Source organism: Nicotiana tabacum, chromosome 7 (genome assembly GCF_000715075.1).
Source record: "Nicotiana tabacum cultivar K326 chromosome 7, ASM71507v2, whole genome shotgun sequence".
Classification (NCBI taxonomy): Eukaryota; Viridiplantae; Streptophyta; class Magnoliopsida; order Solanales; family Solanaceae; genus Nicotiana; species Nicotiana tabacum.
In genome coordinates, this window is record NC_134086.1 from 100,167,691 (window position 1) to 100,180,432 (window position 12,742).

General features: G+C 37.1%; 2 protein-coding genes across 2 annotated transcripts; one reads left to right on the top strand and one right to left on the bottom strand.

Annotated features, from left to right (window-relative positions):
• Positions 1-106: 106 nt before the first annotated feature.
• Positions 107-10,061, top strand: LOC107768938 (uncharacterized). The gene is made up of 9 exons (XM_016588111.2): positions 107-1,796; positions 2,680-2,761; positions 3,863-3,941; positions 4,311-4,433; positions 5,132-5,209; positions 6,526-6,629; positions 7,981-8,068; positions 8,189-8,287; positions 9,598-10,061. Exons 1-9 carry the CDS (start codon positions 269-271, stop codon positions 9,691-9,693), a joined length of 2,277 nt encoding a protein of 758 aa, XP_016443597.2. The 5' UTR covers positions 107-268; the 3' UTR covers positions 9,694-10,061.
• A 293-nt stretch (positions 10,062-10,354) lies between these two features.
• Positions 10,355-12,196, bottom strand: LOC107768939 (uncharacterized). The gene is made up of 4 exons (XM_016588112.2): positions 11,783-12,196; positions 11,044-11,164; positions 10,872-10,968; positions 10,355-10,754 (listed from the first exon to the last, which is right to left on the bottom strand). The coding sequence occupies exons 1-4, from the start codon at positions 12,061-12,063 to the stop codon at positions 10,477-10,479; spliced, it is 777 nt and encodes a 258-aa protein (XP_016443598.1). The 5' UTR covers positions 12,064-12,196; the 3' UTR covers positions 10,355-10,476.
• Positions 12,197-12,742: the final 546 nt, after the last annotated feature.

Below are 12,742 nucleotides of genomic sequence, written 5' to 3' on the forward strand. Positions count from 1 at the left end.
GGAATGAAATTCTTTTTGTTTTGCATGAACTTTTTTTCTTTTCAAAAAACTTTGTTTCCTAAAATTGTCCAAAGACATAAGTTGGAGGGGCAAAATTTCAAAACAAGAAATTGGACAGGGCCAACTGCTCGGCTTATTCTCTACGCAGTTCGCCCATTGAAAAACCCTCACTATCCCCTGCTGCTACTCAACTTTCCTCTCCTGCTCCGGCGGTGAATTTTGAACAAGTAAGAAGTAGGATACACGCGCCACCGTAGCTCCGATAACAATGTCGACAGGCTTTTCATTCTCCTCCTCTTCTTCGCCCTTCTCCTTCTCTTCAAACCCGTCTTTTTCCTCCACGCCTAACACCGCTGCTGCTACCGTTTCTTCCTCATTTTCCTTCTCAAACCCTAACCCTAGCCCCGCCACGTCTGCTCCTTTTGGATTTGGCTCTTCTGCTTCTTCAGCCTCTTCCGGTCCTTCCTTTTCTTTCGCCGGTTTCGGCTCTTCTTCTACCGGTGCTTCTACAGCGTCGTTTGGCTTTTCATCTAGTGCTTCTTCTGGTTCCAGTCCCACACCCGGCTTATTCGGATCTTCTTCCGGTTCGGGTACCACTTCAAACTTACTCGGATCTTCGTCCGGTTCTGGTACCACTACGAACCTGTTCGGATCCACTACATCTGCTAGTAGTTCCCCATTGTTTGGGACAACTTCAGCTACCGCCGCTGCCAATTCATCCCCCTTCGGTAGTTCTGCACTTTTCGGGTCGTCAAGTACTCCGTCGCGGGGCTTGTTTGGGTCGGGCTCTGGTTCGGGTTCAAGTTCAAGCTTGGGCTTATTTGGTTCTTCTTCATCTTCTCTGTTTTCATCACCATTAACTGCTTCTTCTACTGCAACTGCAGCAACTACTACTAGCACTACTTTTTCTTCCACCACTCCATTCGGTTTTTCTGGTTCGGCCTCATCAGCATCCGCATTTTCTTCACCGGCATTTTCGTTTGCCAGCTCAGCAGCTGCCAGTTCAGCATCTTTTGCCCCGTCATTTTCACTGTCAAGTGCTGCAACCACCACTTCGGTATCTTCTGCACCGGGATTTTCACTCGCCACGTCATCAACTAGTTCAGCAGCACCTGCAGCGTTTTCATTATCAACGCCAAATTCACCTGCACCTGCATTTCCATTATCAGCGTCAAGTTCAGCAGCACCTGCATTTTCATTATCAGCGATAGTGTCTAGTTCACCTGCACCTGCATTTTCATTATCAGCGTCAAGTTCAGCAGCACCTGCATTTTCATTATCAGCGAAAGCGTCTAGCTCACCTGCACCAGCATTTTCCTTTTCAACTGCATTTGGGACCACGCCAGCTTCAGTCTCTTCATCATCGCCATCGCCTTTTTCAGCTTCTACTTCTCTGTCATTTTCAGTTACAAAAGGGACAGGAAGCTCTGCAGCCGCTTCGAGTGCTCCTTCACTGACTACTGCTTTTCCATTTAATACGTCTTCCAGTACTGCTTCTTCAAGTGCAACCCCGGTGTCCAAACCTGCTAGTACCGGTTTTTCAATTGCTTCATCGCCTTTGTTTTCGACAGTTACTACTACTACTACCACCAGCATTTCTACCACTGCAACTGCTACGGGAGCTTCCTCTGCTGTTTCTACAACTAGTGGAACCGGGACTGGTTCATCTCTGACATTTCCTGCATTTAATGCTGCACCCTCTTCTTCAGCTTCAACAACAAGTGCTGCTGCTCCAACCACAAGTTTTTCGCTGTCTAGCAAAACATCTGCATCAACTGCGGCTGTGCCAAGCTTTAGTAAGTTTCACTAGTACTTTTGGTTGAATGTTGTTGTCTATATTGTAGCTGTTGTATCATATGATAACTAAACTTGCGTATGATTGGACTCTAGTGGCCAATATACTTTAATGGAACTTTAATTGATTAATGAAGTGAAGTTAGTTGTTAAGGGAACTTCACACCCAGACTGGTGGATTCGTTGTCTATGACTTCAGAAAGTAAAATGGAAGGCAAAGCAATGCTGAGCTAAACTGACACATCGAATCGAGGAAGAACTCTTTTGAGCTTAAACTGGGTTGTTTAATCTCAATAGTAATTACAAAACTGAGCACTATATACCTGATTTGTTAGGATAAGAACAACATTGTGAGATCATATGGAAATGTTTGAAGAACTTTAATACGTTTACAAGGACTGATGGTAGTAGTTTGCTTAATCGTTTACACATCCTGAAATAAATAGTGCATCGTTTATCTTCTGTTTTGAATTGCTGCGACCATAAGAGCCAAATAAATCATTGACTAAGTTATCAAATGTATTTTGCTGTTCTTTTGATGAAAAATAGTAAGTGATAATATTTTTTGTAGTTCGTAAACATTTAGTTATTAATTTCAAAGAATGAAATTATCATCCTTTTTAAGCTCAAAGTAGGGTGAAATTGACCCTCATAAAGCAAACAACAACAAGTAAGCCTCATAAAGCAAAGCAGACTAAAATTTTGGGAAGGAGGGAGTGTACTATCAAGTAATCAGTTTTGTAAGTAAGTGTGGCAACTCTGGTTTGATAATGTCATTTCCCCCTATGTTACTTTGTCCTGTTTCAAGCAATTCATAGGTATGAAATTTTAAGTGTCATTTGTTCAATATCATGGTTATTATAAGGTTTTTTCCTTACTCCTTAGGTGTCCCAAGCACAACTTCTGGCGCTGCAACAAGTTCAGCAGCTCCGACATCATCAGCCTTGACTGCAACTGCTAGTAGTGGGTATGTATTTGCTTTATTGTAAAGTAACTTAAAACCTTTTTATCTGACTGAGTAAAGCCCCTGGGTTATGTCCCAGTGAAGAGAGTTTTGTAGATGAAAAGTGAAAAGTAAATGAATGACTTTGTGACTGCAGTAGATAGTTGATGAGTTCACTTCAGCGTGTGTGGTTGGATGGAGCAGCATTTTTGGGTTTTCTTTGTGATGTAACACTGTAATAATTTATTTCAAAAAAGCTTTCGGGCCTTCGCAGTCCTCCACTGATTGACTTTTCAGATCATTAGGCCTCCAAATATTGCAGAAAGCTTATCCAGTTACTGTTAGTTTTGTATGGCTTGCTGGTCTCTTATTCTCCTAACTTCTTTCTTCTAATTCACAAAATTCCTCAAATCTTGTAAGGAAGTATGTGAGTTCCTTTTTGTCACCGTGAGAACTATCAAGTTTAAAGCTCTAAATTGGAACATATTAGGATTACAAAGGTTAATTTTTGGAGCACCCACAAGGTTTCTATTAGTGTAGGCAATTGGCTATTATGTTTTGAAAGGCGATTTAAGTATTATCTGTACAGAAGTATGTAGGTTCTGTTTTTCTTCTTTTTTCTCTGGATGCTACCTGTATTGTTTTCCAACATCAGTAAATTCATTATTGTATCCTAACCCAAAAAAAGTTCCAATGATCACAAAGAAGTCAATGGGGAAGAAGAAACTAGAATTGCTTGTCAATACTGTTTAATGTTTATCGTGAATTTGTAGAATAGTGCAGCGCTAGTCACAATTAGTCCTCTCAAAAATCACCTAGGCTGGATTCAGTTGTAATAATATAAAAAAAAATATGGTTATTAGAAAAAGTAGTAATATCAAATAAGTTCGCTTCTGTTTGCTTCCGTGGTAGTTTTATTTAGTAAAGAGAAGAGTCTCTTCTATTATGAATTAAAGAGTTCTTCTGCTTCTCCTTTCCCTGCTCATGTCTAACTGTCTAAAACACACTATTTTTAGAATTTAATTGCAACTAATTAGCGAATCTATTAATCAGTTGAGTTCAAATTTTGCTGTGACCGGCTGTATGTGCATTAGCTTGACTTTGAATTTGTCCCTTTTTCTGCAGGACTACTTCAACTTCTACTGTAGCTGCCACTTCCACAACGAAATTACCTTCAGAAATTACAGGAAAGTCTGTAGAAGAGGTAATATATGTGCTAAAAATTGGGTAGTATGTTTTTCACTATCTTTTCCCTTGTTAGTCAAATTCTAGTTTGATCCAATGCACTTAGCTTTGGATTACATGTATTGAACTATAGGCTTGATTCCTTGAACATGCCGAAGTTTCATTTTTTTTGGCGGAGCAATGTTTAGCAAAAAATTAATTATATGAACATACTTCACAAGGGAGGATAGGTGATAGAGGCAGTAACTTTAGTATTTTCTTGGTCGGTTGTCGAGGCTTTTTCAGTGGATTATCACCCATCCCTGTTTCTTGTTGAGGAATTCACTTTTTCCTGTTAGTTACGTTGTTACCTATTGAACTTATTGCATATTCCTTATTTCAATGAAAGATCATCAAGGAATGGAACGCTGAGCTGCAAGAACGCGCTGCAAAATTTAGAAAGCAGGCTAATGCAATAGCTGACTGGGACAAAAGGATCTTGCAGAACCGTGATATTCTTCTCAGACTAGAGGTAACTCGAAGTTTATTTAGTGGGCGTTTGGACATAAGAATTATAAAATTCCAAAAAAGGGTAAAAAAAATTTCAAGTGAAAATGGTATTTGAAATTTAGAGTTGTGTTTGGACATGAATATAATTTTGGGTTGTTTTTGAAGTTTTGCGAGTGAAAATTTTGAAAAACAGATTTTTGGAGTTTTTCAATTTTTCGAAAATTTGTAAAATGCATCTTCAATTGAAACTTGGAAATTTTATGAACAAACGCGGATTTCGGAAAATATTGAAATTTTTTTGGAAAAAAGGGAAAAATTTCTTATGTCCAAACGGGCTCTTAAAGTCGGCATTCTTCTTTAAATTCCAGATGTAATTCATGATCTCTGTAAATGCATTTCTATTTTGTATCTGCTGTATTCAGTTAGCTCTAAGCCCCCCAAACCTCCCTCAGTGGTGAGATTTTTTTTTCAAATTTCCTTGTGTAACAGTTAGGTAGATGTTTCCTATTAAGAAATCTACTCGTATTCTTATGAGATTAATAATGGAGCACTATGTTCATTCTAGTTAAGCTCTGCCGCTAATTTTCTGTTAATAGAGTTACTAGTAGGATTGTAGCCTTGTTCTTTAGTTATGGTTTGGTTAAACATACTTGTATAAATTGCGTCCTCAGTTATTTCATAGGAAATTTGACATCTGCAATTACGTTTTTACTATCTCAGAGCGAAGTTGCAAAGGTTGTTGAGACACAAACCAGCTTAGAGCGACAACTGGAGCTAATTGAGACTCATCAGGAAGAGGTTACTTAATGAGCATTATCTTTTCCTGCAATTTGAGTCGTTCATTTCATGTTCTAATGTCTAATACTTTATGTGATTGTGAAAGCATTCCATGCTTATCTCATCTTGTGCAATTTTAACCAATATATTGGTGGTAAAATGCCTAAAATGGTCTTCTGAAGACGTGTTTCCAAATCCTAATTTGGTTGATGTGTCTGGAGTAATTGAATGAGATTCTTTGATACCCAACTTGTGCATGCTTTCAGTGTCAATGTATCATTGAAGAAAGCTGTTATTAGCCGGTATCAATAACTATGCCATTCCAGATCCATTAAGGTTGCTACTTTAATCTTATTCATTCTGTTCTGCCTGGGACCACTACATTCCGGTACAAAATGCTTTGCCTTTAAGGCAACTCAGTGGTTCTCTGTATCTTATAATCTCTTGCACGTATAACTAGTTTAATCAGAATTAGTTTGATCCTTTGCTTCCGTTGTGTTTTAATCATGGCTAAGTATGCATTGATGTCGAGATTTTAGGACTTCCCTCAACTTGCTTTATTCTGCCTGGTCCTTAATCATTAGATAGGCCTAATGATCACTCTCGTGTAACATGGTTGTCCCGCTCTATTGAACTTGCCTTTCAATTTTTCAGATATCTTTCTATCCCTTGTACTATGGTAGCGCTACTCAATTCCAGCTGTCATATTTCAATTCTAGGCATCATAGGTCTTCCTACAAAGAATCTGACTAGGGTATGTTAAAATTATAGAGTATTTAGAAGGATTTATTAGTCCATACACCTCTCACCTGTTTAACAAGGGCATGTTTTGGCGAAATGACTTGTCAATTCAACATCTATTTCAAGTTCATATAAGTTTAGATCTTCTGAAATCTTCTCAATTTGTCATCCATGGTTGAGGATGGACTGAGGCAAGGCATAATATTGTTTACCTTGTATATATGATGAGTATTCCCCTTGGGGTAGGGGTAAGGTATGCGTACACACTACCCTCCCCAGACCCCACTAGCGGGATTTCACTGGGTTATCGTTGTTATTGTTGTATATATGATGAGTATTGTGTTAATTGTTGAGTGGATCTTCTCTACCTACTTAAGGCAGTGCTTAGCAGTTGCTTTGTTTTCTTTCTTGTAACTCCTGGTTTGTGATTTATAGTGATTATCATTTTAAGGGACATATACTATGGTAATAACCCCGTGCATTTATGATACTCATCGGTAATTAGCTTTGTTGATTCTATGTATACACTGTGCTCTAACTTGTTCTGGAATGATGTCGTGGCAGAAGTTCATTCTCTTTTTTCTCACTTCTGTTAGGTTGACAAGGCATTGCAAAGCATGGAAGAAGAAGCTGACAGAATTTACAAAGATGAGAGAGGTGTGATTCTTGATGATGAAGCTGCATCAACAAGGGATGCAATGTGAGTGCATGTTTGGTTAATCTTCTTTGTTTCTTGTTTCTTTGAAGCCATCGCATAATGATGGGCTTTCGAAATTCGTATCCAGCTTGTTAATAGTATTAGCTGCAAAAATCTCATTCCATTTCTTTGACTGGAGTGGTTAATGACCTTAAACAAGCATGATAAAATGCATTATGTTGCTGTCTTCTGTTTCCATCTTAATGAGCCAATTTCAATTGTAGTAATGAAGATGAAATAAGTAACAAGTAATTGAGATAATAAGCCCATTCTTTCATGTAATAGCAAATGGTCAAGAATTTTTTCGTGGAGCTTAAACGTTGCAACATCTGCTGAGACATTAAAGTTCCTTCTTAATACATTCTTTTGTAAACCACTTTACAGATAATTAAGTTAGTTATCATATATATGTGCTTTAGAGTAGTTCCTACGTATTCCAACCAATAAAATGAGGGTTCTTTTTGTTTGGATTATTTCCTCGGATTCTATAGACTTTCCTGATTTAATCGGTTTTGTCAATGACAACAGGTTTAGCTTCAAAAATAATTTTCTGGAGCTATTTCTTCAATAAGATATGATTATCTTAATTAATTTTTCCTAATCATGTATTTATATCATCTGAATTTATTGTTATAATCCAAAACAAATAGGCCCTAAGTATGCTACCAGGTAAACAAATTATTTTTATTCCCTTTCTAAGATCCGGCAGCCTCTTCGTTTTATTCCAATTGCTGGATGTGGACATGATGAGCGTTGAAGCTTGAATGAAAATAATTGGAGAGATAAGGGAGTTGAAAAGAAATAAAATGAGGCAATGGGAAAAGAAAAGAAAGGAGAATCAAGGTTGCTTAGTGCTTGGTTTTATACATTTTTCAACAATGTCCACAGTTCGTGCCATGCTACCTTGTTTGTCATGTTGCACTTGTGTAATTTTGGAATTGTACCACGCTGTGATTTCGCCTAGTTTTCACTTAAAATTTTTATTGTTAAAAAAGGAACCTTCTTTCTATATACGTAATAAGTAACAGAGAATGAAGTACATTTTAATGCAAAAAATTAAGTTTATTAACCTGAAGATTAAAAGTATATATATTTAGCGGCAATGGTTTCCATGTGAAGGTGATATTACCCATTTGCTAGTGCAAAAAGTCGGGCCATAAAAGGTAACTGTTGATTTGATCTGTCCTTTAGTTACTCCAGCAAGCAGAAGCAAGCTCGTCCACTACCTTGTGCAGTCAAGAACTAAACTTTGGTTTTCTTAATCGTAGATTCTTTCTGCCTCTTTTATCCTCTATAATCCTCCACCCAGACATATTGTAATGCATCAATATCTGAGGACTTGGTGAAATTTCAGGTATGAACAGGCTGAGTTTGTGGAGAGGGAAATGGAGAAGATGACAGAGCAGATCAAGTCAATCATTAATACACTTAATGCGAGCCAGGTCTTGTACCTTCATTTATTTCGGCTTCCACCCCTGACCTTAGCATTATGACTAGATGGTGTAAAGTTTATACAATATACTGGTTTTATATTTTTATGTTTATTTTTCTATTTCATTTAGGGTGGAGAACTTGAGGCACCAGATGGAATGACACCGCTTGATGTTGTTGTCCGAATCTTAAACAATCAATTGAGTTCACTGATGTGGATTGATGAAAAGGTGAACATTGCCTCTCATGCTTTTTCTGGCTCTTGTTTTGTAGCCTAAAAATGAAATCAGAATGAAAAGTAAGTACGCTGGACTAGTAAACGATGTGATTGGAGAGAGGTGGAGAAAAAAAAGAAGGGAAGTCTTAGTTTTTCAACTCGATCTTCCAGATAATCTTATGGAACAAAAATGGCGATATTGTTCTGTATAAGTCAAGAACTTCTATATTTGTGAAATAGATATTGTCAGGAGACATTGCCATCCCTAATACAGTTTTAACAGAGAAGATAAATTTATAAAGTAATTTAGAGTATGCGGGGTATTAGCAGCTGTTTGACAATTCAGCTGAAATCATACTCATCTTCCCTTTACATTTCTTTTTGGATCATTTTGTTGATATGATCTTAAAAGGCCTCTTTTATGATTTTCTTAAGTGTCCTTGATATTGCATGGTAAGGTAGGGTATGATAGGCACTTGTAAGTGCTAAATCGGAGAATCATTGATCTTGCAGGGTGAGATATACTAATCTAGTAAGTTTCTAACTATTTAATTCAATTTACTATCCATTTTAAATTCACAAGCACCAGAGAAAAATCTATAGATAGGACAAGGTTTTGAATTTAATTCTTATGAATAAGCACGAAGAGTCCAGTTTTGGTTAGAGGCTAAAAAAGGTATTGTCAAAAAACAACACCTACATGCGGTTCAAAGATTTAGGAAGGCATCACCACCTCGACTTGTCAATCTGATGAATTATATTTGCCGGTGGGAATCACTTTCTTGAGGCCTGTGGTTATATTCCCATGCATCTACTTTAGGGCAAAAGGTCCATTATACCTCTTCTCTCTACTACCCCAAATTCTGCCTTATGCCCAAAGATTGTTCTAGTAAGCTAACTAAGTTCTGTTAAGCACCACTCAATTTTATTCAGGTATCTGTTAATTTGTCATAATATGTAATTGTATGTCAAATGACTTTTGACTTAAGAAGCAATAATAGGTGCTATTCTGCCATTTCATTTTCAGTTTATCTTTGTAGATTCATTGCTTCTGTCTAGGTACAGCTGAATTTGTACCACATAGTGAATGCTTTAGGGATCTACTATTACTGATACTGATTAATACATAGCCTACGTTTTTACCATTACAGGTCTGTTTTCTACTGTTCATTTGTGAATAGATTTAATTTTGTTGAAGGCGTCGCCTGGATGCAAGTTTAGACTTGAACCCAAACCTTAATAAACTGAATATAGAGGAGTTATGGTTCTTTCTAAATTTACCTTAAATATCAGAAATTAATGATACCATTTACATTTGTTCAGGCTGAAGAATTCTCTTCTCGTATTCAGAAGCTTGCAAGTGAAGGATCTGCTGCCAATCGTGAATTAACGGGCCCTAAATTATGGTTGACCCGATGATTGGTGAACTCTGCCAGGTGCTGTGAACAGTTTCATGTAGAAGTACAAATCTGAGGGAATCTCTCGACTCTTGTTGGATCTCTTTTTCCAGCTATGTGTATGCCATTAGTTTTCAGTCAGAGATGTTAGATCGTGATACTTTTCAAAGGCCTCACATCTGAGTGGTGATTGAAGTGCTGCAAAATCTAGTTTTCTGAAATGGTGCTCAGCCTTGTTCAAAATCTTCCTTTTTTTTTTGCCTATTGCTGTCAAGACAATGATGATTATGAAATGTAGAGGAAATTCAGGAAAAACCAAAATTAACAGATTGCATTGTTACATCTGGTCTCTTATGAATATACTAAGAGGTTGAGCATAGTTCTTCATCACCTCACCCCTTTTTTATTCTTTTATTTTTGTTGAATTCGAGTGATCTCCAAACTGAAGCATAAAAGTACTAGTGATGGTTTAATTTATGACGACATCAACAGCCCAGAACGAATTAATACCATACAATTTGGGGTGGGAAGGAAACTGATTGTGATTTCCATGAGAAAAGAACTATGGAAAGAATGAACTGCTGTCAGAATACTGCCCTATACGAGAGGCAAAAAGAGATTGGCGTTGGGAACAAATCTAAACAAAAAGAATGCCTTCGGGTAATATCTGGAGAACGGGAGAGGGAAGCAATTGTGAGGGTTATAACTTATGAAAAATTATTCACAATAGTTTTTTTTTTTCCCTCTATATCAAAGCATGTAGCAAATTTGTTATATAAAACACTCATGAGCGATTTGAAGCCGATCAAGCTCCTTGGGTTCTTGTCACGACCACAATCAACAACAGAACAACTGATAAAAGGAAAGAAGATCTAAGCTTCTCTTCCAAGAGATCAGACAGTTCTGAAGTGGGTTTTTCTTTCTTGGCTGGTTCAAGTATTTCACTGAATATTTCACTCAACAATGATCCCACTGATTGGATCAGCTCCGCGAGTTTTGAAGTTGTGATGCCCATAATCCATTTCACTACCAGGGATCCGATGTCTGACTCCTCAGTTGAGCTCTGAGATTCTTTCCCTTCAGCTGTATAAAAAGAGTAGAAGAGTGAAAACAACAGCTTTTCCTATCAGCACACTACAAACCAATGTAAGGAAAATGACAAAGTGTCTACAAGGAGTTAATAATATGATCCATGTAAACCTGCACATATGAGTGAGCCTTGCAGATTCTGAACAGCCTTGTTGTTCATCGTAGCTTCCCAAACAGCTCTATCACTAGCTAAGGAAACAACCAATCTCTACATGCAAATAAACTCCCTTCAGATACATATATAGATCAATGACATATCAAATGCAGGAATAAAATGTCACACCTGAATTGGTGGTTCATTTTGAAGCATACGAAAAGCATCATAAAATCTTGCATATCCATGGGACTGCAGCAGACTCGACTGATTCATCTCTTCTTTAGGATCATTACACCCACTCATGAAACTGCAAAAACAGTATATAAGATTCAAACAAGTAATTGTTAGATGCAAACTGGGAAAATTGTTGAAAGGCTCTAATTACCATACTCTCAATTTTTTCAAATTTCGGATTTGGGAGAATTGGATTCTTCATCTTTTAACATTAGGGAGTCTGGGTTATAGCTTAAACTTATCTTGCTGCCACATCAACATGAGTATTAGCACATTCAATTTAAACCATCCAATTAACAATTGATCCGATACTAGAAAGATATGGCTTCATAATCCTCTATATCTACTTTTCTCTCTTCAGTATTTAAAGATTCGTCATAATTTGGCTTCCGTGAGCCAAGGGTCTATCTGAAACAATCTCTTTAACTATACAAAGGTAGGAGTAGACTCTGGGTACACACTTCCCTCCCCAGACCCCATTTGCGGGATTTCCCTGAGTATGTTGTTGTTGTTTCAATCTAAGACAACCCTCCTACATAATTTGGACTTGGTACAAGCTACGTTGGGAAGCACAAAAAGAAAGTTATTGATTAGTCAAAGCATTCCAATAAACTATCCCAAAAGAAAAAGAAAAAAAAAGAATCAATTAGCTTTATCGTAAAAGCAAAGATTATTCATTTGATCATTTTACCTTTGGAGATCAGACATAGCCTTTTCAACCTCCCAGCTAGATGGCACAGAACCAAATACCCAGTCATAAGGAGACCCTTTTGTTCCTTTTTCATCATCAAATGATTCAATATCAAGAGTCTCAGATTTTGGCCCATAATCAATACACCGATTCTTGACCCAAGATTCTTCAAAGGATGTGTTACAAATTGATGACAAAGAATGGGGAAAATTGAAACTGGAAGAGTTGTTGGATAGTCCTACTGTACTAGTAAATGGTGGCAACATGGCTCCTCCCCCCATGTTTTGGTTTTACTCTAGACTAGAAGCTATGGTTTTCCTCTTATCCTTTTAAGTCAACTCTCAGAAGTGAGATAGTGTATTAGTGTGGGCGGAAGGTATCTACACTTTTCGTAAGAATGAAGAAAAAGGGAGATGTGTAACATTCTTGTTGGTGTTGGATAAGATATTTTAAGCCAATAATCTCGGATATTACTATATTTTCTTCCTCGAAATCCTTTTGAAACAAGTCACCCACAGTCCGTATATGTATCGCGGCTAGTAAATGTAACTCTAGGATAAATAGTAGTCACAAATTAAAGTTAGGTTGGTTATTATCTTTTCTCTTGATTATGAATACATGATAAGAATGTTTGTTTTTGCTCTATTTGATCATGTATCTTAGTGACTCGATCCTCATAATTTGGTATGAATTTTAAATTGTTTAATTATATATTTATAGTATGTTATTTTTCAAAATGTTATGAATGACAACAACAATAACAACTCAGTAAAATTTCACAAAAGAGATCTGGGGAGGGTAGTGTATACAAAAGTCTTAATCCTACCGTGGAAATGCTGTTGGGTCAAGAAAAAAAAATAGTAGAAACAAGCAGTACTAATAAATTGGTTTGAAAGATAGTAACAACAATCTCAAAGTCACTGAAATAGTGAAATAGTAGCAAAGATATGTGAATAGATA